Source organism: Sinocyclocheilus rhinocerous, unplaced genomic scaffold, assembly GCF_001515625.1.
Source record: "Sinocyclocheilus rhinocerous isolate Xijiao unplaced genomic scaffold, SAMN03320098_v1.1 scaffold1581, whole genome shotgun sequence".
In the NCBI taxonomy this organism is placed as follows: Eukaryota; Metazoa; Chordata; class Actinopteri; order Cypriniformes; family Cyprinidae; genus Sinocyclocheilus; species Sinocyclocheilus rhinocerous.
In genome coordinates, this window is record NW_015635516.1 from 117,649 (window position 1) to 144,685 (window position 27,037).

The following is a 27,037-nucleotide window of genomic DNA, read 5'->3' on the forward strand; positions in this document are numbered from 1 at the left end:
AAAAGTTTAACCTATTTAATCTGCATATAAAACATTACAAATTAGATATTTGTTTAATTTTTATTGTGTGCTTGACTGTTAAAACAAAAATATTTGTTATTTGTCTCAATAAATTGGGTTAATTTTAAAATACAGTGGTTAAATTTAAAAAAAAATTATATTGCTCTGTTTTAAAAAAGGTTATAAAAAAGTCAATAATTATCGATACCGAACGATATGAAACATTATCTCGTTGATACATTTTTTAGCTATATCGCCCAGCCCTAATATATATGCACGCTAATCCAAGATGTTCAAAGGTTTGTATGTTCACCTGCTCTGTTTAACTGACAAACAAGACCTAGTGCAGAATCAAATTGGTTTGTGTATCTGTGGTCTCTCCGGGAACGCCTCTAATTACAGAGGGCACGTGTATTTGTCAGGTACATGTAATCAGTACTGCTGTATAATGAAAATATTAGGTGTAGTACAAAAAGTCTGTAATTTGCCATGACAGCAGACCAAGTAGTAAAGGCTATTGACCTTTAAGGCTGCATGACTTTTGCATAGTCATAACTAGCTGTACGCAAAAACTCCACTAACAGTTATTCTTAAGCTAGACTGTAATTATGAAGCACAGAGTTCTTCACAATAAACAAGCAAAAACCTGCAAGAACTTAAGGCTACTTGGGTGGGGATATCAAAATTATTAATGTACCGTGTTGCTCACACAAAGTTGCAGGTTAAGTCCTAAAACGTGAGCAAGGAAAAAATGAGTCAGTTAAAGGAATAGCTCACAAAAAATTTTTTTTTGCATAAAACATTCAAGATGTAGAAGAGTTTGTTTCTTCATCGACACAGATTTGGGGAAATTTAGCGTTACAATGTGCAGTCAGAAGTCCAAACAGCTGATAAGAACATCACAATAATCCACAAGTATCCAGTACATCAATTAACAGCTTAATGTGAAGTGAAAAGCTGCATGTCTGTAAGAAACAAATCCCATCTTTAATGCGTTTTAAAACGGTTGCTTCTGGCCAAAATACAGGTCCATAAGGCATAATAATACATTTCCTCCAGTGAAAAAGTCTATCACATTTTGTCTGCTCACATCAAAATACATATTTGTTTAGAACTGTTTTTGAATGTAAATGCAGTGCTTGATCTGTGCATATTTCTCTTTTTCAGAAAGCAATATTATGGATAGAGGATTCATATTTTAGCTGGAAGCAGTGGTTTGAAGTTTTAAAAATGTCATATTAATGTTTATATTAATGATTTGTTTATTACAAACACAGATTTTCACTTTACTAAATGTTAATTGATGGACTGGAGTTGTGTGGATTATTTTGATGTTTTTATCACCTGTTTGATGCAAGTTCAAGTGATGTAATGCTCCATTTATCAAATGTACAAACAAACAAACTCATCTACATCTTGTATGGCCTGTGGGTGAGTAAATTTTCATTTCTGGGTGAACTATTCCTTTAACAAAACCACAATCTTTTTTCTATAACCCCTTTGACCTTGAGCAGCACACTTTAGTCCATTTTACACCAATGGGACAGTCAAATTATGTAATGGGGAGTCATTTTGAATGAAGCATTTACTAAATAGCAGCTAACTCTTATGTTCAACCACCCGCTTTACTTTACATTTCTTGTACTTTGCTGTGTAATGAGATGTGAGGCAACATGCCCAGCATGAAGTCTTTCACTTACATAACATAAAAAAGGTGATTCAGTTCAAGTTCAGTTACAAAGGGCAAACAAGCCAGCGGAAATGAGCAGTCTTACGCATTCTCTCCTACTGTAAAACAGTTATAGATTTATCTCAAAGCCAAAGCAAATTTGAAAATTCAAAATATGCACTTTAACACAATTCAGTTCCTCAAATCTTCAGACACCCTTGAGGTTTCATTTTCAGTACTTTCATATTTAGTAGTAAACAACATGACGATTGTCAATCAGGATAGACATAAAGCATTTATGATAACAGCTACTAAGATATTTCAAATGGTCATGTTACATAACTCAAGGCTATAAAAGGTAACCCAATGCGCTTCCAAGAAAAAAGTTAACATGGTGACTTGCATTTTATTGACTTAGTTCAAATCAAAAGCGCTTTTGCTCACAGTTGTAAACAAGTTCAGATAAGTTTGAGTACAGCTGTCTTTATCAGCACTAATGCTCACTAATACTGTACAGTATAAGCCTGCTATTGCTTAACAATCATCATTGTTTGAAGCAGTTATTACAGCAAAACAGTTTATTTGCCAGGAAAGGAAGTGATGACTGTTGTCAATTTTCTTATTAAGGAGTCGAAAATAACGGTATTTGAACAAAATAAAATGTGCTTTTTTAAACAGCAACCATTCATATACTAATGGTCAGTGTGCAAAACTCCTGTTGGCCAGTGCAATGACATAATGCTGCTGTTTAGTGAAACTGTAGTGTTTTTGATACACACAACAGCAACTCAACATTCAAGTGACATTTTTAGACAAAATGTAGCATTAGCCAGCTCTAAATGAATAAATAGATAAAATAACGACGTTATGGTTTGGTTTAAACGTCATGCTGGGTTACAGGGAATGTTCCTGTCAGAGCATTAACGTTACCACTCTGGTTAACGTTAGCTCGACTAGCCAACCAGCTAAACTGACATTTACATCCCTATGCTATCAAATGTATGTTTGTGTCATTAAAATAGGTATTGTATACGTTCATATGATACGTTTGGCCAAAATGGTTACTCAGAAATGGTCTTGTGTCATGTTTACCTTTCAGCTGCTGTTGTTGTTGAGAAATTGGACGTTGTGTCGCCGTCTGCTTGTCCGCTGCTCTCTCTGCCGACGTTATTCATTCATTTCTGAACGAGTCCCGCTGACGGCAATTAATATTTACACCTCTCAGCGCCTACCGGAGCCCTCCTGGTTGTCTCGTGTATCATAACAGAGGGCAGTTTTTCGCAGGGTCACTTGTACGGTTCGTCCACCGCGAACCGGTCAGGCGGCGGTTGGCCGTGACGTGACGCGACGCGACTGAGGCACTTCAAACAGAGGCCTCTCACGTGACCGCCACAGCAGAATTCCCCGGAGCGCAGTCTAGAGTTCGCCGAGATAACCACCACAACCACTTCCTTTTAGAAGTTTGTTTGTGATTGTTTTGTTCAGCTACTTGTCAGTAAATAACCGGTTTCATTTTCTAATCCTGATTGACATGTGCTCTTACTCATACACTTGATGAATATTCACAGTGCAGCCAGGTCCCTTACACTCCAGGTTTGGCAGGTTTACAAGTGAAACACATTTTCTGCATTGCAACAGATTAAATGTATTGCATAGCACTGACTATTGGTTTTCTGATAAAGATCTGTGTCAGCTGATATCTGATATGAGCACAAAACAACAATGCCTTAACAATAGCTCATCCTGTGTTATCTAAAGGACCTACACAGATTAAATTGCCTTGCAGCAGAGCCAACTGACTTTACTATGTTTGTATGTTTACATATAAAGACACAAAATGCATTAAGCAAGATTCGGCAGACATACAACAATGAATCATAAAACTACGAATGAGATTATTCATAAATATTTTTTTTTTTTTCGAGAAAGGATTTACCAAATTACATTATTGGTTTAGTAACCTTTAACGCACTGTTGTCTACTGTTAAATTAGATTTTTTTCACAAAGCAGTAGATTGGCACTGGAAACTACACAACCAATTTAAATTAAAATGAGACAACAGCTGAGATACATTCTAATGTTCCAGTTTATGCTTAAAAATAAAGCAAGACCCAAAGCTTTTTAATTCAAAAACATGTTAATATTGTTATACCCAAGTGTCATTAACTGCAGTACAATGGTGCAATGCAGTTACATAAAGCAATGAGATGCATATCTTCAGTTGCTAAATGGGCTTTCCAAACTTTTTTAAACCCAATATTTAGAAATGACCATATTTTATAAGGCTTATAAAATTAGAAATACCCATGGTACCACAATGTTAAGGTTAACACCTCAATATGTTTACTTTTCCATACTAGGTTAGCAATTCACACTGTATAGTTTTGAAGCCAGAATGGCAGCAGGGCTTCTTAACCTCCCTCCTCAAATTCAAAATTACAAATGTGACCCTGGACCACAAAACCAGTCTTAAGTCGCACGGGTATATTTGTAGCAATAGCCAAAAACACACTGTATGGGCCAAAATTATAGTTTATTTCTTTTATGCCAAAAACCATTATGATATTAAGAAAGGATCATGTTCCATGAAATATTTTGTAAATTTCCTACCGTAAATATATCAAAACTTAATTTTTGATTAGTAATATGCATTGCTAGGGCTTCACTTGGACAGCTTTAAAGGCAATTTTCTCAGTATTTAGATTTTTTTTGCACCCTCAGATTCCAGATTTTCTAATAGTTGTATCTCGGCCAAATATTGCCATATCCTAACAAACCATACATCAATGGAAAGCTTATTTATTATTTTTTCGAAAAATTGACCCTTATGACTGGTTTCGTGGTCAAGGGTCACAAATGTGAAACACTGCTTAACGCATTAGAGTATTCTTAACTCAGAATTAAAAAGATGTTAAAGGGATATTTCACCTCAAAATTAAAATTCTGTCATCATATACTAATTCTCAAGTTGTTCCATACCTCTATGAGTTTTTTCTTCTTCTGTGAGCCAAGAATACATTTATTTTGAAGAATGTTGATAACCAGATTCGGCACCAGTCCATACAAACTATGGGGTGGGGGGCATTTGCATTTCTAGAGGGGGGCACAAGGACCAAAGTGGCTGGGACAGGCCTCCTCATGGCACGCACACTGTTTGTAACCAAACAGTCGACGGTAGCCACTGGCATTGACAGTATTAAAAAAAATACTATGGAAGTCAATGGCTACCGTCAACTGGTTACCAACATTCTTCAAAATGTTTTCTTCAAACAGCTTGAAGGTGATTAAATCATGACAGAATTTTAATTTTTGGATGAACTATCCCTTTAAACCCTGGGTTAAGAATAATGTGAACAGCCTAGAAGCTAATATCGCTCACATTGGGAAAATTATGTTTATTTAAAATGTTTCTTTAAGGGAAAACCATACAATATCGCACTGTGGGTGGGCATGCTTTGAATTAAAATGCTTTGGAAGGTATACTGGTCATATGTTAACCCCCTCTCTCCCTCTGTGCGTGTCTTTACTCCTTCTTCTCCGCTTCATCCTCTGGGATGTAGACACTGACGGTAAACTCTGCCGCCTCTGTGCCATACTTGTTCTTCACCAGCAGGGCGTATTTGCCCGAGTCGACGGTTGTAACAGCAGCGATGGTGATGCTGGCAAACTTGCCGTGCTCAAACTTCAGCGTGTGGTGATCGTCAGACAACAGCGGCTTATCATTCTTCACCCAGCCGACCTCAGGAACAGGATCACCCCATACGTTGCCAGTGAGGTTGAGAGACTTAAAAGGGTGAAGAGGGATAAAATGTCAGACCACATTATCAATAAACTCTTTATGAAATATGATGCACATATACGATTTATTGTATTACCTTGCCCTCCTGAATGGCGACTACATCGGGCAGGCCGCCCACCACACGAGCACGGTCTACAGATACACAAACCATTTAATAAGCTGCAGCTTCAAGAAGTTTTAATATGCGATGAACCAAATCATTATCTGTTCTCTCTAAAGAAATGAGTCTGAAATGTTTGTTCAGGCATATTAATTTCATCTACTGAACATTTCATCTACTGAACACAGAATAATAATTCTGCAACTGAAACCTTCAAATTTGATTGCTTTTATGCCATGACAATGTGAATATGTACACACTGTCAGAGCACAATAATAACAGCAAAGACAATTACTTACTTCTCTCTGCTATGGCTGCCGCCCTGAGGAAGGAAAGACAGATAAACACTCTGTTATTTAGGTCTTTAAATAGTGACTCCAAAGGTGATAAATGCTTCTCACACTCTTCAATATCAGGAAATGCTTCACTGCAAGCCTACTGTGACATACTCATGGGTGGTCTATTTTAGGATTATTCTGACCGCTTATTCAAGGAGGTCTTGACCATAGAAAAGTAGATGTGTCATTGTCACATTAATAGGATAAGTTTAAACTTACTTCAGCCTCTTGAATTCTTCAAATGCTTCCTCCCATACTATGTAATGGAATGATAGGGGGATAAATAATTAAAAAAGAAAAATATAAAAGGTAATACTAGGTATGTATATGGAATTATATATATATAAAAAAATAAAACATTTATATTATAAAAAAATAAAAATAAATAAATACAGTCAACTTTAACAAAAGTTCACAATATCTCTAATGAATGCAGAAGTACTGCAAGGTCGCTTTTGTTGGAACACCTGAGCGCTTACCTTGTCCTGACAGGTCAAGAACTCTCTTGAAGCTGCCTTTGCCATCGAAGATATCAATGGCATATTTGCCCTTATCTTTCTCGGTGGGCTCGTTCATTTTGAGCCACAGCTGTTCTCCGGTGACTCCACACTGCACTCTGTCTGAATGGGAGATCTTTGATTCTCTGTAAACAGTTAGAAACAAAGGGGCAACACACCAGGTCATTGGCCATGGTGATACGGTACAGTGAGCAAACAAATTGGCAAAACTTTGGATCGGATTAGTTTTGGTAAGAAATTTAGTTTGAAACCGTTTCAATGTGGCTAATGTGACACTGAAGTCACATTAAAACAGCCCACACACACTGGTAGATCGAGAAGGGCGCCAGGATGCCTACTTGTGAAGCCAGCCAACACGGAGATCTTCAATATAGTGCACAACGAATGAGTAGAGAATGATTCCGTGTTCTGTGCTCATAACCTTGAGCTCGGTTGAAGAATTGGCTACAAGAACAGAGAAAGAAATGCATGAAAATCACATGACATGCACTGATCAGATTCGAGTGCATGAGAGCATCATGTTACTGTACATTCAATAACGCTTCACGAGTGGTGAAGGACTGATGGCATGACACTCACCAATAACTCTAAATACTTCATTCAGCACTGCTTGATAACCTGTTAGGAAAAAATAGATAATAATCACATTCAAATAGCCTATGGATAAAAAAAAAAGACAACAATTAAATATGCATTTACTGATAGGTGATAGGTGAGTTGTTTTTAAATCGGAATTTAATGACATAAAAATTAAAAGAATAAAAATGATATATACAATTTTTCAACATGAAGCCTAAATTGTGTGTGTTACAAATTTCTATAATTAATAATTAAATATTAAATATAACATAATAAGTCTCATAAATAAGTTCTTTAAATAAGTCTTCATATAGAGCGAAACAAGCAAAATAAAGGTGTAATTTTTTCCGGTTTTGTTTCTGTGCTGGACTAATGAAATTCTGTTTGAATTGCAAATCAGTAAATTCCACAACCTGTCATTCCAATTCAAATTCCAATTCAACATCCAGTGAGATGCAAATTTCATCTCAACTGAAAGGATGCCAATCCTTAAATTCTGAATTTTGATCAGGCACCTTTGACAACGTGGCTCCTACCTGCATCTGTCAGGTTCAGCAAAGTTTTGTCCTTTCCTCTTTCATCTTTCAGTTTAACCTCATATACTCCTGCATCTTTCTTTGAAATCTGTTGGGGAATTGTGGGAACAGTGAGGCATAGACACTGGACACTAGTTTTTAATCAATACGAATCAGAAGTTAAAACATTTTTTGAACAACATTTAAATAAACGAAACAGGAAAGACCGAAAAGTCAAGCTTTTCTCCTGTGGAGGATGCTGCAGGCCAACAGAGTCAGAGAGGAAAAGACAGCACCATCACAAATAACAACATATTGACACTGATGGCAACTTATAAATCAAAGCTCCAGACTTTTGGCTTGCTTGGACTTTCTTCGGTTGCAGGTTTCTTTTTCCGTTGTGCCTTTTCGCTCTTAATAACAAGCTGTGAATCAAACAAACATTGCAGTTAATGCCAGCGCCCCCTACTGGAGTGGCAAGGGAGTTTGCCCCTCTTCTGCAGCATGCATTAAATCCAGCCCTCTCTCAGTCCAACTGGACTGGCACCTTATTGGTAGTTGAATTCAGACAAACTAAGATGGCTTTCAATATTTATAACCCATTAATATTACAAAATGGAGGTCAGATTGCACATAATATGATAATTTGCATTACTTTACAAAGCTGCCATCCAAATCTGATTGAATTCAGGAAATGGCTTCCTTTAAAAACCAAGGTTCACACACGGAAGATCCATATATTTATGATATATGGACATAAATGTTGATAAATATTATAAATAATTGAATAGGTTTTGCATCCTGTCCGTTCAAAGTACAGGGCATGATAAACATGATAGAATCCAACATAGGTGCATATGCAATTACATATTTCTTCAAGGGCTATTTTACTTCAATAATGTAATTGTATTACTAATAATGCTGTATCCTTCATTACATTAACATTAACCATCACTACATTGCTGCGTTAACTATTGCCAAGATTTTTTAAACGTTGCATTACGTAAAAAGTAGCCTAAAACAAGCTTAAGCCTAAGTAGCTATTTTTCCAACGAATGTGATGTCGGACGAAAATGAAAGGCATTTTAGAGGCAGAGCGAGTTATTAAATGTGGATAAAAGAATTACGAAGAGCATTTTTCATTGAAAAATATGGATGAATCATGCACAATAAGACCAGGAGAATGTATTAAGAAAGGACATTTTCATTTCATGCTGATTTTAAACACTGTTACTTTTCAGGGAGGCTTTTGAAATAACTTATATCTTCTTAAGGCTAAAGGAACAAAGAAAAGAAACATATTCTTCAGTACTATGCAAATATCTCATCATTTATGAGTCCGTGTGTCAGAGAGGAGAGTGGCTTTTTGCGTAGCAAAGCCTGTAGCATATGTATAATACTGCATTCAGCAAAAATGCATTAGTTTTAATAATCATACAGATGCTGGAATCCCAGCTCGAACACAGCCTTATCATTGCCCAACCAAGTCTGACCTTGCCAATGTCAAAGATCAACACTTCATCAGATTTTCCGATCTTCTTAGCATCCTCATCATCCTCTTCAATCTCAATTCCATCCTTAAACCAGGCAATCTCAGTGCCAGGTTTGATGTTTCCAACCTATAGCAGAAGAAAGATAGAAAAAGGGATTTTAACAAGTATCTTTTCAACCTGAGGCATTGACAGATGGTTTCATGTTCCCATCTTTGATTCCTAGAGCCTTACCCTGCATTTCAGATGCACATCACATTCTGGAGTGACCTCGAAACTGAGATAATCCACAAAGTGAGGACCTGTGTGGGAGAATATTTTTAGACATTCAACAACTAAAATGTGATTTAACACAAACAAATACGGTGTAAAGACAGCGTACCTTGCCTTCTGACCCACTCTGCTCTCTCAAACTCAGATTTCTTCTGAAGCTCAGCAAACTCTGTAAAACAACATTATTAAAAATAGAAGGAAATTATCAAAGCGTGCAGAATACAGCTTATTTTGAGTTTTGAATTCTGTTTAGAGTCCATTCATAAGCATTCCCCAGAGCTAGATCACAAAACACATTTCTTGTCACCCCACCTGTCTAGTTCATTTGGATTTGGAGTTATAAACGGTACTCTTCTGCCCTCTAAAGGACATACAGATATAAAACTCTGTTAGGCTGCTGTACTAGTGAGATGTACTAATGGTTCACTGGTTTGAATAATGGGTTGAACACAAATATATGGTGGGCTTCAAATCTGGGATTCAAAATCCAATTTAAAATGATTTGAAAAATGAAAAACAAACAAAGTTATGATGTAAAAGAAATGAGAAATACGTGAAGACTCTGTTTCTATGTCACTAATTATTCACTCAAATTGTTATGCTTTTAATAATAATAAAAATTATTATTATTATTATTATTATTATTATTATTTACTCAAAATGATATGAGTGAAAAAAAATTATGATTTATGAAATAGAAGCATTTTAACTAGTGGTTTCAGACTTCTGGACACCTCTGAATTTAAAAATATATAAAAAAATGTAATTTATATCTATTAGTGTGTACCATTAAGCTGTAGGAATATTAAAGTGACTAAAAAATAAACAAATTAAAATATGACCTCACCTTCTCCAATAAGCACTAAGCTGGTGCGACCAGTTGCTTTGCCATCAACGAGGTTGAATGTGAAGGTTCCTTCATCAGTAACCTCCAGTAAGTCCATGAACATCTCAATAATGCCAGTAGTTTTGTTAAAGTTCATTGTGTACTTCTGAGTTAGACCAAAAAAAAAAAAAAAAAAAAAACATCATCATGTATGCTGTCCAAGTTTACATGATAATTAATGTTAGTTTGTGAAGTCCACTGAAGCTCAAATGTTCTTATATGTCTTACCTTTCCTTCATGGATGATATTGTCATTGAACACATACTCCACTTGGCAGTTAGAAGTGAACTTGGCAACTTCGGCCCAGAAACGAACACGGCCCTTCTCCTGTAGCTCAATGGCCATTTCACTTTTGAAGGGAATTACTGCAGAAAATTGCTCACAATTAACATATAACAACCTACTGACTGGTAAATGCATATACTATATAAAAGTCTAGATAAACCACTTACTGGGGAACTGGTGGTCATGGCTGATGTCCAACAAGCGCTTAAGTCCTACAAAATGTAAACAACATTGCATGTAATCAACTAAGCTTACGCGATGTAAGCTTTCTATGAGAAAACAGATTATTGACGTGAATTATTTGTTGTGTGGAATCATTTGTTGTTTATGGAAAAGGAATCGGCAGCTGCTGTACTCTCAGTTGACATTAAGAAGTAGTGATCTTCATGTTTTCCCTTCTTAAGCATGAACGTCACTCAAAGAAATGTAATGGGATGGAATATCACCACAGATTAAAGGAAAGTGACTCACCTTCCTCAGTGAGCGTGTAGCTGGCAGAGACACCATCAGTGTTGGTCACAAAACAGGAGTAAGTGCCCAAGTCTTCCAACGATGGGTCATTAAAGATGGCTCTGGACCTAAATAAAGGTAAATGAATGGTTCTGTCAACAGTAATACATACAAATCACTTGGAGATCTAGGTATTTCTTTACATATAGGTTATTTGGTATCCAAACATAAAAACAGTCAATCTCAACAAAATATGAAAGTTAATGAAACTCTGCATGACTGTATTATTTCAGAAGTCAACTTACCTGCCCCCAGCAGTCTGAATGGTGAGACGAGAAGTGTCAGTGAAGGCCTCGTAGTTTTTAGACCACACAAACTGAGAGTTCTCTTTAATATCGGAGCACTCAAAGATCAGAGAGATCACACCATCGTCGTCCACATCCACCACAATCTCATTGGTTCCTGAGGAGAACCCAACATGTGTAACAAAATTAGTAGTGCAGGCGGTGAGTGACAGATGTTTTCCTCTACCACACAGTTCTATCTATGTCCTAGAATAAAATCTCACCAGGGCGAGTCTCAGCCAAAATTGCATCAGTTGCCTTTGAGGGTCCACCAACACCTGCCAGATTCTTAGCATGGATGCGCAGCCTGTAGGAAACACCCTCTTGGAGACCAGTTACCTTTATCAAACAAAGAAAACTAATATGAGTAAACAACCTCTGACATTTTGTTCTTTCTCTTTTTTGAATAACAACTAAATGTCTCAACACAAAAAAATAAAGAAACATAAAAAACATCATTAAAAACAGAAGCCAGTTCTAGGAAATTGGTTTGCAATTAAGCCATGGGAACAGTCCTGTCTCCTTTCTAAAAACAGAACTTGAGATACATACTGTAAAAATTAATGACTATGAACTGTGAGAACTAAAACATCTAAACTGTGAGAAATAAAAAAATCTCATTTATTACCTTCATGTAAGTATTTTTTGTGGATCTCTCTTGGACACATCTCCATCTGCCATTCTCTTCCTTATAGTCCACATAATATCCAGTCACAGCACTGCGGCCATTGAATGTAGGTGGTTCCCACAGAAGCACCATAGAGTCTTTACGCACCTCCTGGACACGGAGGCCATGAGGAGGGCCTGGGTTTTTATAAAAGCTTTTCATTTTATAAAACTAAATAAATCCACAAATCGTCATAAATCCAGCATTGTGATATTATGACCTACTTTATAAGATGTGCCAGTGACTGCCTGGAGGTTAATTTCATGCCACTTGCTTGTGACTCCATCCTTCACTGTTCTGTAGTCCAGGTAGTAACCTTTGATGTCAGCTCCACCAGTCTTAGCAGGGGCTTGCCAGCCCAGCACCATGTAGTCACGGACCCTCTCCTGCAGGGTCACACCAGTGGGAGGGCTTGGGACGGCTGCAGAAAGATAAGTCTTAGTTTAGCCCAACAAAACATTCAAACATTGGCTGTTTTAAATGTTACCCAAACAAAGAATTAATGCATATTCTTTTCTTGAAAGAGCACAAGATCTGTTGTGTATCTTCACAGTGGGACATCACCATATCAAAGTCTGATGACCTGAAATTTAGCAGTTATGTGTTCATAATAATAAATAATAATTTTAGAATATTTTCATGCTGTTCAGACTCTACATACAAACAGTCAGTAAGCATGCAGCACTTGTTATATAACAAAAATCCTGTTATATATATGCTGTCTGGGTTAAATTTAACCACAAAAACAGTAGAAAATATAAATTATATTTTGCATTATTAAAATATAGACTATTAGAAAAGATCTCTAAGATTTTTAAGAAGTTTTTTCATTTTGTGACATTTTCAAGAAAATCAATTCTGTTCTACAGAATTTTTTTTAAATTGTGATACAAAAATATATAAAAGTAAGCTACTGAAATCTAAATTTAATTCTCTTAACTGGAGTACAAAAATATTATTTGTTATTGAATATATTTTATTTTGTGTGCTTTTTCATAATTGAAATAAATTAGTAATATAGTGAATGAATGGGGAAAATGTAATTGTTTTGAAAAGAAAATAATGTATATATATATATATATATATATATATATATATATATAAACTACTGCAAAATGATCGGTTTCTCTGGATTAATTATTTCTAGGTATGTATTTGAATAATATGAATATTTTTGTTTTATTCTATAAACTACTGATAACATTTCTTCAAATTTCAAATAAAAATATTGTCCTTTAGAGCAGAAAATTAAAATTTTGTAAAATGACAATTGTAACCAAGATTCATCCACCTGTCCATGACACATAATGATACACAGATTTGTCACAGTCTGAACAGGTCTATACTCACTGTGCTCAGGACGAAGGATGACCTTTGCTCAGCTTGTTCTACCACCCATCCTGCTCATGCATAGGTTTGCATTACACACCCTGCAGTTATTCAGCAAACAGACACACAGCACAGACACACCTGCATGACAACACAGAGGCACACTGTCTGATTTTCAGTCAACGTGCATTTTGCTGTCTGGGATAGTTAACGAGATATCCCTATTGTCTCTTTCACATGGCTGCTTTGTTAATCTTAGTACCTGGATGTTTGTGTCATGCATGATACACTCAGGTAATGACTGTGTGTTTCTAAGGGAATTAAAAAAGGAGTTCTGATAGCAGGGCAGGGCATGCAGAGGCAGGACTCGCTTTAATAATATGTTCATGCAGCATGCAGGCTTTGTATTTTTAGCTTGGTGGTATGCAAAGTTTGAATAGCACAGGCATTATATACAGTATAATGGTGACTTTTCAATGGCAATGAAAGCTAAGTGAGAGGGTGATGCACATATAGAGGAATATGGAGGATTGTACTAGTCAAGGACAGTATGGTTCTAAGTGCTGGCATACATCAGGGAAAGAATGAATCACAGATATGAAATGCCTTTTTAATGGTTTCGTTCCCAAAGCTACAATAGACAATATGAAATCTACACACTGGATGCCTTACACACATGGTTCAAATTAAAGGGAAAGTTGACCCAAAAATTGTAATTCTGTCATCATTTACTCACCCTCAGGTTCTTCCAAACCTGTATGAGTTTCTGTCTTCTGTTGAACACAAAAGATATTTTGAAGAATGTTGGTAACCAAACAGTTCAAATGAAATGGATAAAAAATACTATGGAAGTCAATGGCTACGGTCCACTGTTTGTTCACCAACATTCTTCAAAATATCTTCGTTTGTGTTTAAACTAATACAGGTTTGGAACAAGTAGACAGTGAGTAAATGTTGATAGAATTTTCATTTTTGGGTGAACTATCCCTTTCATTTGAACAAAAGCTACAGTTCAGAAAAATATTTAGATTAAAAAAAGAATATGATGACTATTTTAACAGTTTTGTGATGAACGCTTAATTAAGTATGTAAATTACAGGCCATGCTACTTGTTAAGTTATACCTGTTCAGTCTCTATATGGGGTCCTTGGCATGAAAAAGTTTCAAGACTTCTGCTGTAGACAGCAATACTCACCAATGCTTGCTTGTACAATGCAGGCCTCAGATTCGGCGCTGCTTCCACTGTATCCTGCAGCGTTCACAGCCTTCACCCTAAACACGCATTTGTCCGTAGTGTTCAGCCCGTGGCACACAAACCTGCACACCAAAACACAAGTTATGACCAGTTACATAATAATAGCTTGGTATAAATGTTTATATAAACTGCTTTATTGCAATTCATTAGAAAAATATCTGTAGTTTTAAGAACAATGCAGTTTTCTATCTCAGGTCACCTGATTGACATACCTAGTGCCTTTGACTGGCTTGTTGTTGCAGGGAACCCAAACGCCATTGCCACTGACGCTGACCTCGATGTAATAGCCCACCAGATTCTTAACCTCCTTAGATGCCCCCCAGCACACAACTACAGACGTGTCAGTGTTTCTGATGGGAATAACAGGCCCTGGGACAGAGGGCAGGTCTAAAAACAACAACAACCATAAAAAACATTATATAAAATAAAAGACAAAGAATGGGGTTCATATGATTTCCAGGCAAGTCATACTCACAGTTACATTTACAAGATCATGCCTATCATGAAAAACTTTTTTGTATTTTGAAACGAAACATTTCTCTAGACATACACTACCGTTCAAAATGGCAAAGCTGGATTTTTTAGCAGCCATTACTCCTGTCTTCAGTGTCACATGGTCCTTCAGAAATCATTCTAATATGCTGATTTGGTGCTCAAGAAACATTTCTTATTATTATTATCAATGTTGAAAACAGTTGTGCTGCTTAATATTTTTGTGGAAACGATGATACATGTTTTTCAGGATACTTTGATGAATAGAAATTTTGAGAGAAATAGAAAAATCTTTTGTAACATGATAAATGTCTCTACTGTCACTTTTGATCAATTTAATGTGTCCGTGCTGGAATGAAAGTATTAATAAAATATTACTGACCCCAAAAACTCATTCCCTGATTTTCCGAATCTTCCTCCAAAATCTTCGCTTTACTGCTGGTCTCATCCCAAATTCATGCCACGTAGGATTAGAACCCCATTTGAGGCACTTGTCACAGCAGTCTCGAAACATACTCTCTATCATGCAAATCAGAATATGTGTCACTAACCCGTTTTCTTTTTTTGTGTCAAGTGCTAATACTCACCCAATCTGTCTCCCACAGTAGTCGCCCCAGTTTCTTCTGATGGCTCTCCAACTCCAGCAGAGTTGCAGCTACGGACACGGAAGCTGTAGGATTTGCCCTCAGCAAGGTCGAACAGGGCAAAGCGGGGAGACTTCACTGGCATCCCGGTGTTCACTCTCTGCCATGTATCTGTTCCCACCAAGCACTGGGAAAACATTTGATAGTCTAAAAATGTCCAAACTCAATTCAAGGTAAAAATCAAATACTTTATATCGTACATTCTGCCTCACCTTCTCCACATAATACATGACACCCTCATGTCCTCTCTGGATGGGTGGCTTCCAGCTCAGTACCACGTAACTCTTAGTAGCCTCAGTGACAGCCAGGTCAGTAGATGGACCAGGAACCACCCCCACTGAAAGAGACAAGAGAAATAATGCTGCAGTGACCTCCACACATTATTTCCCCTCTCTTTTTACATTTTGACTGTCTTTGCCGTCATCTAACACTTAACTTCAAGTCTATCTTTAGTTAATAATTTAATAAAACTGTTAAATTCAAGAAAATCTATAAATGAATATCCATTTTTATAAAATCCATTGTAATGCTGCAATGCCTAGATTTACTTGAGGAATTTAAAACAACTGACTTGAATTGTCTGTATTTTATTTAATTAATTCCTACTACTGTTCAAAAGTTTGAGGTCAGTAGGATTTAAAAAAAATAAAATAAAATAAAAAATAAATTAATACTTTTATTCAAGGACTCATTAAATTGGTCAAAATTGGCAGTAAAGACATTAAAGGTGTTACAAAAGATTTCCATTTAAAATAAATACTGTTCTTTCGAAAAAATAATCCTGTCTTTAATAATTCTGAAAAAAAAAATCAAAGTTTTGACAGAAATATTAAATATTACAACTATGATAATAATAAGAAATGTTTCTTGAGCACCAAATCAGCATATTAGAATGATTTTTCTGAAGGATCATGTGACACTGAATACTGGAGTAATGATGCTGAAAATTCAGCCTTGTCATCACAGGAATGAACTGCATTTTAAAATATATTCAAATGGAAAAGTTATTTTAAATTTAAAAAAATAATTTAAAATTTTACTGTTTTACTGCATTAATGCAGCTTTGTTGAGCATAAGACACTTATTTTAAAAACGTAATTAAATAACAAAAATATCTTACAAACCCCAAACTTTTGAACAGTAGTGTACTTAGACAAAATTATGAAAGACTATTATCAAGTTAGTGTATTATTTTACCTGTGGGGTCTTCCTCAGTAAATTTGATCATTCCAGTCCATGGAGCCGAGGGACCAGCTGTGAAAAAAAAAAAAAAAACATACATATTCTCATAAGCAAAACTGATTGGCTTTGTTCTTCAGTTTTAATTCTTTGTTCTTTAGTCTTTATTCATATATCCTTCACCTCTAAGGCGGGCACGGTCTGATGGATCCATGGCAACTACAGGGTCAGAGGCCCGGGATGGGCGGCTCACACCAGAATTGTTGAGGGCTCGGACCCTAAAGGTGTAGGAGCGGCCCTCAATAAGCCCAGTGACAGGAAAACGGGCATACTTCACTGGAGTGTCATTACACTGGGTCCAATGATGAGTGCCCACCTCCAACCTGTACAGAAATATTTAAATGATGAGCATTGATGTGAGCTCTATGGTCTCATTGCTGATGGAATATGACTCACCTGTCAATAAGGTAGCCAATGATGGAACTGCTGCCCTCCACTGCTGGCTGCTTCCAGGTAACAACCACATAGTCTTTATTAGCGTCATGACAACGCACATCAAGCGGAGCAACAGGAACCCCCTCCTCCTCCACATCAGCATCTGATACACACAAATCAGCTTGATTTGCACCCTGCTGTCACATCTAATTATGGCAAAGTAAGATACACGACAGCGCCTCCGCTCTGTGAACACAGCTAGCTAATTTCAGCTCTCTCTTAACTTAGGAAGTGTTTTAATGATCTAATCATGTAAGCCTCAAGGGTTTATAAGATGATGTCAAAAACAAATACTTTCTAAAACCATTTATTTTGTACCATTCACAAGCCAACAACAAGCCTAAAATCAAATAAAATGGATAAAATTTGATTTGAACAAACTGAGACAGACTAAATCCAGAAGAACTGTTGCAGGGTCTCTAAGATGCTTCAAGAAACCTATACCTGCAAAGCTACAGTACTGTTAAAAGTTTTAGGCACTTGTGTAAAAATGCTGTAAAATGAGGATGCTGTCAAAAATAATGTCATAAATAGATTTTCTTTATCAATTAACTTTTATTAACTAAATTAAATCAACATTTGGTGTGACCATCCTTTGCGTTTAAAGCAGCTTTTGCCCTGGGTGCACTTGCGCATAGTTTTTCAGGTAGCTTTGCACTGTATAAATAAATAAAACTCTTAAATATTAACATTTTATTTCTGATTTTATATATTTAATTAAAAATGTACACTATGAAATTTTAGACTTTGGGGTCAGTACAAGTTTTAATGTTTTTAAAAGAAGTCGCTTATGCTCATTTATTGCATTTATTTGATGAAAAATAGAGTAAAACAATAATATTATAAAATATTATTAAATACAATTATATATTTCCTTTTTTTTTTCCTTTTTTTTTTTATTCATGTGATAGCAAAGCTGAATTTTCAGCAGTCACTACTTCAGTCTTCAGTGTCACGTGATCCTTCAGAAATCATTATAATATGCTGATTTGTTGCTCAAGAAACATTTAATATTATTATTATTATTATTCTTTTTGTGGAAACCAGGATACTTTTTTCAGGATTCTTTGATATATAAAGCACAAAAACAGCATTTATTTGAAATATAAATCTTTTTAATTGTCTTTAATGTCACTTTTGATCAATTTAATGTGACCTTGCTGAATAAAAGTATTCATTTCTTTCAAATAAAAAAAGTTACTGACCCCAAACTTTTAAACGGTAGTGTAACTTGTACTTCACACTGGCTGCCTTTAGTGCCGTCAACCAAAGATAGAAGTAGCATTCCCAGAGAGAAACCTAATACATGTGGTAACTCTTAAAGAAACAGTGCACACAGCTTGTGCAAGGACAATAAGACATTTCCTTTCAACTTATGAGTACTCGGCACAAGCATACAGACAGGTCTCACCTCTGACAAACACATAGGCAGAGTGGGTGTCGAAGCCTGACTTGGTGTTGACACGCAGAGTGTAGAGACCCTCATCTTCTTTGTTCAGATGCACAAGAGTCAAAGTGGCTTGCTCACCACTCCAATGCATGTGCACCCACTTAGAAGGTGACAAGGCGACACCTGATAAAGAAAAGGGATCATTATAGACTGTAAACTGCACTTTAATTAATAGCTCCTGCATATAAAGAGCACATAGGAGGACAATGGTTAGGAGATGGTGACTTATGCTTCAGTAAATTTGCAAGTAACTTTTTAAAATGCACAGTAATTGCATGGTGCACTTAGCATTCATACTTACCATTTCTGTACCACACTATCTCTGGCTGGTAGCGCTTCACAGTGGGGTAGACAATGACTGTACAGCCCAAACTCATGGTCTCTCCCTCACGGCCAAAAGAAACATCAAACTTGTCAATGATGGTAGTGTTGAAGGTCACACCATATTCAGGGCTGAAACCATCTGAGCGAATATGAATAGAAACAGCTTAAAAGTCAAATGATTTCTATTATACACATTCAAATGAAAAAAACTATTATAAATAGGTGTAGAATTTATTGTAAAGACCAAAACATTAAATTTGTACTTATATAAACACTTTATATGAGTACAGATGTGATCATAAAAGAGAATTATATGGTATATGAAACTTACGGGGCCTTTCACTCACTTCTTCTCCTTCTTTGAATCCTTTAGAATGAAAATGCAAATGAACGTTTTAGTGCATTCTACGTGAAAAATGTATAATGAAACTGCATAACTGCATGGTGCATTGCAAACAGAACCAACTGCTTCTCTTTAAATATTCTGGTTGACCTTGGTGTACATGATTGATACACCAAACAATATTAAATAATAAAGACCCAGTCAAGATATTTCATAGCATTAGCCTGTGCAGAGGCAGCGGAAAGAATAGCACAAGGCAAACTGAGGTGCTGTCAGAGCCTTAAAATAGAACGTCAAGAGGACAGCAGCTGTAAACCAGAGCAGAGTGACTTACACACAAGTATAAGCACAGTTTCTACATTTAGTAGAATATGAGCACAACTTATGCCTGTGCTGCAGATGACCCCTTAATTTGTCCTTCATTAATTAAAAATATATATAATTTTTTTAAATAATTCAGGTTAATAAAATATGTTCAATCCAATCTTCATGATTTGCTTCTTATTTTTTGAAGGCCAGATCTGAGCCATCAATAAACAGTTTGATTTTGAGCACATGTAAAACATTATTCAAAAATGATTCAAGATTTGAAATCCATTTAAAAAAAAGTGAAATACTCACTTTTAATAATGACAGGGGCAAAGGCAGAACTTTCTCCCTTCACGTTAAGTGCAGAGATTCGGTACTCAGCAGTGTCGCTAAAATTACAACTGCAACCCACAAGAATAATTTTAATATAATTTCAATATAATATACAGTAGTTATATAATATATAATTTTAAGAGAATCAAAAATAACAGTCATGCCTTTAATGTTTATCTTTTCCATGCATCTGATATTACTAAGAAATGAAATCATCCCACGAATTTAGTGCAATATAATACAGAATCACAAACTAACTTTCGCAAACATTATTAAACAAATAAAAACTTTCTTTACTTCTTGATTTCCAGAGAATGCATGTTGTATTGGCTCTCTGTGAAGTACTTCTCAGGGTGAGACTTAGCATCAATTAAAACATTGTTTTTGTACCTGAAAAGTTATGGAAACAGAACAGAATTAAATTAAACCTGGGTTTAATGATTATTTCTATCCAGTATTGCTGGAATTGAAGTGTTTCTGACCAGGCCACGTGGGGTTTGGGCCATCCAGCCACCGTGCAGTGCAACGTCACACTCTTCCCCTCCCACACGGTCTGGCCACGTGGTTTCAGAATGAACTCCGGGGGGTGAGTCAAACTGTCTGGATTCATCTTCTTCTGGAATTCTTCTTTCTCATGCATCTTGTGTAAAAACAAGATAAATTAGGACCCTAAGATAAAACAATCATACAAATACTGACACTGCTGGTATAGTTAGTTAGTCTGACTAACTTCTTCTACAATAAGCCTCAATATACAGTTTCGGGATACAAAAAGTTACATCAAACTTTTTTAACAGTTAAAGGCACAATGTTTTATATAAGCATCTCGTTAAACATTTTAGGTCAAACCTTCCTGCTCAGAGCAAGGCGCTCAGCAGACTCTCTCAAACTGGTCTCTCTGGACTTCTTCACAGTTCTCATCTTGAAGTCGGTCTCCCTGGAGAACAGGTTCCTCATGACGACATACCCCATACCCTCCTCCTTTACCTCCTCCTGAGTCTCCATCAGATCCTGGGTAGCCAAATGACTAATGGAAAAGATTAAGTTAATGAGCAGCCTGACCCAATACTGACTAATACTGTTTGACATATGAGATCCATGTTAGTCTAGACGTACAGTTTTTAATTAGTCAGCAAAGGGACGTAGGATCAACTCCTGACTTAACTTAAAAAAAGGTCTAATGAGTTTCATAGACATGAAGGATAGACGATGCCAGAATTTTCAGTCAGGTTTAATATAGTCAACTGGAACTAAAAAATTTAAAAAAAAATAAATAAATAAAATAAAATAAAATTATTCAAACTTGCAAACCATGCAATCACCTGCTTCTGAAGACTGGCACGACGTATCCAATGATCTCGTCTTCTTTGTCCACAGCCAGGTATGAGCGCTTTTCTTTCTTAGAGAGAGTGCTCAGTTTCTTCTCCTTCTTTGAGATCTTGTGCCTAAACGACAGTGAATATCAACAGCACCAATAAACATACAGTTGGATTATATGGCAAAATGCATCAAAGATTTTGACATATTCCATTATTGCATTATATAATGTCAGTTGCATTTATTTCTTTCCTTAAATCCTCCTAACGCTAATGGAACAAAAGGTTCAATATTTCAGTGTCATGTGTCATATTTCATGTTAGTGGAAAGTAATTATTAGCAGAGACATCCACTATATTAAGCATTTATTAAAAAATAAATGAAAAGGCCTGAAATAAGCAGCACTTTAGGAAAAGCAATTAAATCAATATACACTACTCCAGGATATTGTTACTGTGTGTGCGCACATCATCCTTGTTACAATGTTCCTCATTAGCACACCAAAAAATATTCAAAAAAGTAATACTATATTACATATTTTTATTCTTTTAATGCACATTTTGTTAATTGCGATCAAGAAAGATCATAACTAGCTGGAAACAAACATTACTTGAAATGTCATGTCAGCCGGAGATAAACCATTTAGTATGCATATGATCCTGACAGTCACTCACAACTGCCACCGGCATTATGGGCTTTGGACTGATTTATAGATAAAACATAGAGCTCTGTCTGCTATTTGAGAGGCTGATCCTTTTATCTCTTACACTGTTACAAAATATTTTAGGATTACAGCAGCTTCCAATCCATCTGTGGATTGTTTCATAAGTAATACAATAATACAAAGTGCATATTTTGCAATTTGTTCTCTTGAACAACTATAGGCTAAACAGTACAAGGGTAAATGGTAAGATTATAACAGTTAATTAATGCCAAAAATATTTAAATACTTTCAGAACCGTTCAAAATTGCTGTCAGGAACCTATTTTACAACTATAAAAAATTAAATGAACCATATAAGTGTTTGGTTTGCCATATTCAAAGCATACATGTGGCAATTTCTGCACAAATAACAACCATCAGAAACATTAATAAATTGTCATGACTGGCAAATAACATGACTTCTTTTTTTCCTGAGATTTCTGAGAGCTCAAATACTGTTCTACCTTAAAGGGATAGTTCACCTAAAAATGAAAATTCTGTCATTAATTCCTCACCCTCATGTCGTTCCAAACCCATAAGACCTTCGTTCATCTTCAGAACACAAATTAAAGGTGCAGTAGGAGATCTTGGAAAATGCTAACTTTAGCCTGATAGCACTGAAAGCGAACGTCCCACCCTCCCTGCAATCGCCGTCCAAAGCCACGCCCCCTGAACGCATTTACGCTCACAGACCAGAATACAAGAGACAACATTACTACAATAGCCTACATCAGCGGTTCCCAATTCCAGCCCATGTTCCGAAGTGAAGTAAACTTCAACGGATTTCCCCTGCTCAGGGAGTAGGGAGCAATGAACTCTGTGTAGGGATCATATCGATCGGAACACAGTTCATGCACGTAGCTCACTTGGCCTCAGGAGAGAAGCCAAAAGCTTTTCTTCACTCTAACTGAAATTATGCATTTTAAATTCGAATATAATTAGAATTTTGATCATATTTAAGTACAAAATTCGAATTTAGTTTTTCAGCCATTTTGACAGCCCTAATAAATACAGATAAATACATTTAGACCACTTAACTTAATGATTGCTATGGGGATGTGAAGAGACTTTCAACCAGCATAACAAAATATGTTTCTGAAGACAATCACCTATTGCACCTTTAAGACATTTTTGTTGAAATCCAATAGCTTTCTGACATCGTTAAAGTAGTTCATATGACATCAGTGGTTCAACCATAATGCTACGTGAAGCTACAAGAATACTTTTTGTGCGCAAAGAAAACAAAAATAATGACTTTATTCAACAATTTTTTCTCTTCCGTGTCCGTCTTGAACACGCGGTCACGATAGTACCACAACGCATGCGTGTGGTGCTGCTGACACAGACACCGACGTTCTGATGTTCTGACTATTTTAACAATGTCCTTACTTTGTGGGCCTTGAACATTTAAGTTGAGTTGCTGTATATGCAGGGTCAGAAAGCTCTCGGATTTCATCAGAAATATCTTCATTTGTGTTCCAAAGATGAACGAAGGTCTTAGGAACAACATGAGGGTGAGTAATTAATGATAGAATTTTCATTTTTGGGTGAACTAACCCTTTAAACAGATAGCTCAACAAAAATAAAATAGTTTCATCATTTAGCATTATGTCGTTACAAGCCTGTATGACTTACTTTCTTCTGTGGAACACAAAAGAAGACATTTTGAAGATGGTTGGGAACCAAACTCAAAATGTCTTCTTTTATGCCCCAAAAAAGAAAGAAAATCATGCAGGCTTGTAATGAAACAAGGGTGAGTAAATGATGACAGAATTTTAATTTTTGCATGAATTATCCTATTAAGCCACCTCAAGCAGCAACGTGATATACAGTTCATGTACAGTTGCTCAACTACTGTGATTTCAAGTTTCAGTGACCATAAATAATCTCTTAGACCATTAATAACTTTGGCTCACTCCCACAGAGGCTCAAATTCTTCCAGCCACAGGGTCATGGCATCATGGAATCCTCAACAGCACATATGTTCCTCTATAACAAAAGTTTCTGACCTATATATTTATAAACATAGTTCCAATGACTATGAGCATCAAGAAAGCACAACAGCCACAGCACACTCAGCTGGCTTTTTTTTTTTTTTTTTTTAAGTATTTGTTTCCATGCATGTTCTCCATGAGGATTAAAAAAAAAATTTCAATAAAAAGTTATAAGTTATGAACCAAAACAACTAGCGAAAAGATAAATCACAATATTACAAAATATTTATAGTATAAACAACATGAGAATCAGTCAGACACAGCAACATTTGCTCAACCAATGAAATGAGTGTGAGGCAGTGCATCCGTTTGTACAATAGGATACAGATCTATACAATATATAAGCAGCTTGAAAGTGTAGGGAAAATCTGCTTTGTGTCATGGGAGTGGGCGGTCGCTGCTGAGCACTTTAGAAGCAATATTCATTCCCATGGCAACAGCAACTTCTCTGATTGGTGAAGTGATGCTGAAGTTAAGGAATTTGGCTTAAAAACCTTAAAAACTAAACTTAAATGATGCTGACATAAGGCTTCTACAAAAGCATATATCATTGTTTTAAATGTTTATACATTTGTCTATAGAGAAAATTACATATTTTGCTTGTTTTTTACTCAAAACTATCCAACTATAAAATATGAAAATACATATCTCTGCATATACCATAGAAAAACAAATTATTTTTGTAGATGACTTGATTTTAGAATCTATGTTGTCATTGGTCATAGTTATTGTTATTGTTTTGTTATTGCAATAAGCTCTGATGTAATTTGCGGTCATCACAAAATGAAACAGATAATGAAAGAAAATGCATCAGCGTTCTTTGTAACATTAGTGAAACAGAAAGGCTTGTAATTTCCAACACAAAAACGACACAGATTTTTAGAGGTACTTTGCTGGTTTGTTTTAAAGCAAGCAAACATCATAAGATTATAATGAAAGGGTTATGATGTAGGCACTTCAAATGATGCACACATTTTCAAGTAAGCAGCATGGAATGTGTTATAAAAGCACTGGTATCTAAAAAGCAGTGCTTGTGGGGGGTTGCTCTACAGGGGCCATTCTTCAGGGCAGCATGAGCACAGGGAGAATGTCTCCTATGTCCTCTTACCCATGGCTGCTGCTGCTGCTCACATAAGCAGCATAAGACTGGCGGCTAACAGATGATAGGAAGCCTTGGTGATAGCTGCTCTCATAGCGCGTCTCAAGGTCCCGTTGCTGCTGTTCCTTTTGTAGTTTTAAGGATTCTGACATCCTGAGGTGCTTTTTAGATCGGCCCAAGGACCCTTTCTCTCTCTGCTTGCAGTCTCAAGTACAATTCCCAATGAATGTTAATTCAAATGCACAAAAAACAACACCTGACTCCAAACACAATTTTAATCATGAATATACACTGTCAGAAAAAAAAAAGTGCAAAAACTTGATGGCCTTAGGTGGTATAGCAGCTTGTCACTGGGGCAGTAACCTTAAAGGGACATCTTTGTACCTTAGTGTAGTAATATGTACCCTTAAGTTACTACTCTGAATCTTTAGTGGTAAATAAGGTACACTGATGTTCCTTTAAGGGTACTGCCCCAGTCAAAAGCTGTACACCTAAATACATACTTTGTATGCACATTTTTTTCTGAGAGTGTAAAGTCCACTATTATTTTTCAGAAACACTGTATGGGCCAACACACATATCCAAGACATTTGTCTATGTATCTTTGTTTACAGTTCCAAAAATAGTAGCAGACACATTTGCTTGTTCAAATTAAAATGACATAAATAATTAAATCGACTTAATATCAAAATAGCAAAAATTAAATAGTCCTACAAAAACGTTCCTAGTATTCAAAGTATAATGTCAGACACCATCCAATTATATGAGCAACTAGTTTTGTCTGTTGTGATGGTAACTAATTCGTAAATTTAGATTAAGTTGTTACAGACAATTGGATGACTTTAACACGTTAGCCTAACGTTACTTCCTATATTTGGGCAGGCCTAGCGTCAATTAGAAATACAAAGTCACTTACCAAGTCAAAGGTGCTTTTGCAAAAAGAAGAAGGGGCAAACTTCAAAAAAATGAGAAGCCAGTGAAAATCCAGTCACAGCGGCGGGTATGGGGCAGCCGACAGTACGGGACTTCACTGAACAAAAATAATGCTGCCACTCTGCAGATTGCAGAGTCAAGCCACGACCTTGTATGGCCACTAGGTCTGTTAAATATAGACCCTGACTAGGGGGCAGGCAGTTTCAACATGTTAACTCTGGGAACGCGCGTAATTCAATAGGCTATATAAACACAATTAGACAACGAAAGCAACATTTTATTAAAGGAATATCACAAGACTGCTGTTAGGCCTCGCGTCACAACAGAAGTGATTGAGTGTGATATTGTTTTTTATCTTAAACATTTCATCAAACAATATGTTAATTTGCGGTTTTACCACAGTATCATATTTTCCCGGCAAACGAAAGTCCCAAAAGAATCCTCACAGATTGAGTTAAAATGAATGGGGAGACACTCTTGTATAATTTATAACAGCTAACAGTTATATTGATATCTGAGATATAAATGGTATTGATTATGATACGTTTACAAACTGTTTGCTGTCCCTTTCAGTTTTGTACTTGAACGTTTTGCTGTCCTATTTAAATCATATATGAATATTTTGTTATTTAACACAAGTATTATATTAGCCTAATATAAAAACTATTTTTAGAAACCTATCTTTTTAAATTATACAACAAAAATATTTTCAAATGAGTTTTATGTAATAAAAAAATCCATTATTTTAATGACATTGATACCAGCTTAAATTGTAATTTAACTAAATTAACTTGAAGTATAATTAAACTGACCTTAGCGCATATATTGAAACCATAATACAATAAACACACCCGTTACCTTACTGTTACAATTCACTAATTTTAGCAGTCATTCTGGCATTCTTCCTAATTTTGATAATTTGAAC

At 36.0% G+C, this 27,037-nt stretch overlaps 2 protein-coding genes across 2 annotated transcripts in view; both read right to left on the bottom strand.

The window, feature by feature from the left end:
- The window catches only part of lpin2 (lipin 2), a 26,686-nt gene extending 23,430 nt beyond the window's left edge, over positions 1-3,256 (bottom strand). The window contains exon 1 of the mRNA XM_016561236.1: positions 2,762-3,256. The gene's annotated coding sequence lies outside the window, so the exon portion shown is untranslated. The remainder of the gene's footprint in view (positions 1-2,761) is intronic.
- A 1,222-nt stretch (positions 3,257-4,478) lies between these two features.
- LOC107746915 (M-protein, striated muscle-like) lies at positions 4,479-26,264 on the bottom strand. Its single transcript, XM_016561261.1, has 37 exons — positions 26,096-26,264; positions 25,189-25,384; positions 21,390-21,512; positions 20,917-21,094; positions 20,550-20,707; positions 20,365-20,457; positions 20,047-20,135; positions 19,414-19,449; positions 19,060-19,221; positions 18,720-18,881; positions 17,270-17,411; positions 16,997-17,196; positions 16,832-16,888; positions 15,847-15,971; positions 15,578-15,761; positions 14,711-14,885; positions 14,439-14,560; positions 12,135-12,335; positions 11,876-12,051; positions 11,472-11,586; positions 11,209-11,365; positions 10,925-11,031; positions 10,621-10,665; positions 10,397-10,533; positions 10,130-10,274; positions 9,392-9,451; positions 9,244-9,311; positions 9,013-9,138; positions 7,873-7,944; positions 7,541-7,628; positions 7,005-7,043; positions 6,764-6,869; positions 6,387-6,550; positions 6,127-6,163; positions 5,869-5,891; positions 5,546-5,601; positions 4,479-5,454 (listed from the first exon to the last, which is right to left on the bottom strand). The coding sequence occupies exons 2-37, from the start codon at positions 25,329-25,331 to the stop codon at positions 5,194-5,196; spliced, it is 4,332 nt and encodes a 1,443-aa protein (XP_016416747.1). The 5' UTR covers positions 25,332-25,384; positions 26,096-26,264; the 3' UTR covers positions 4,479-5,193.
- Positions 26,265-27,037: the final 773 nt, after the last annotated feature.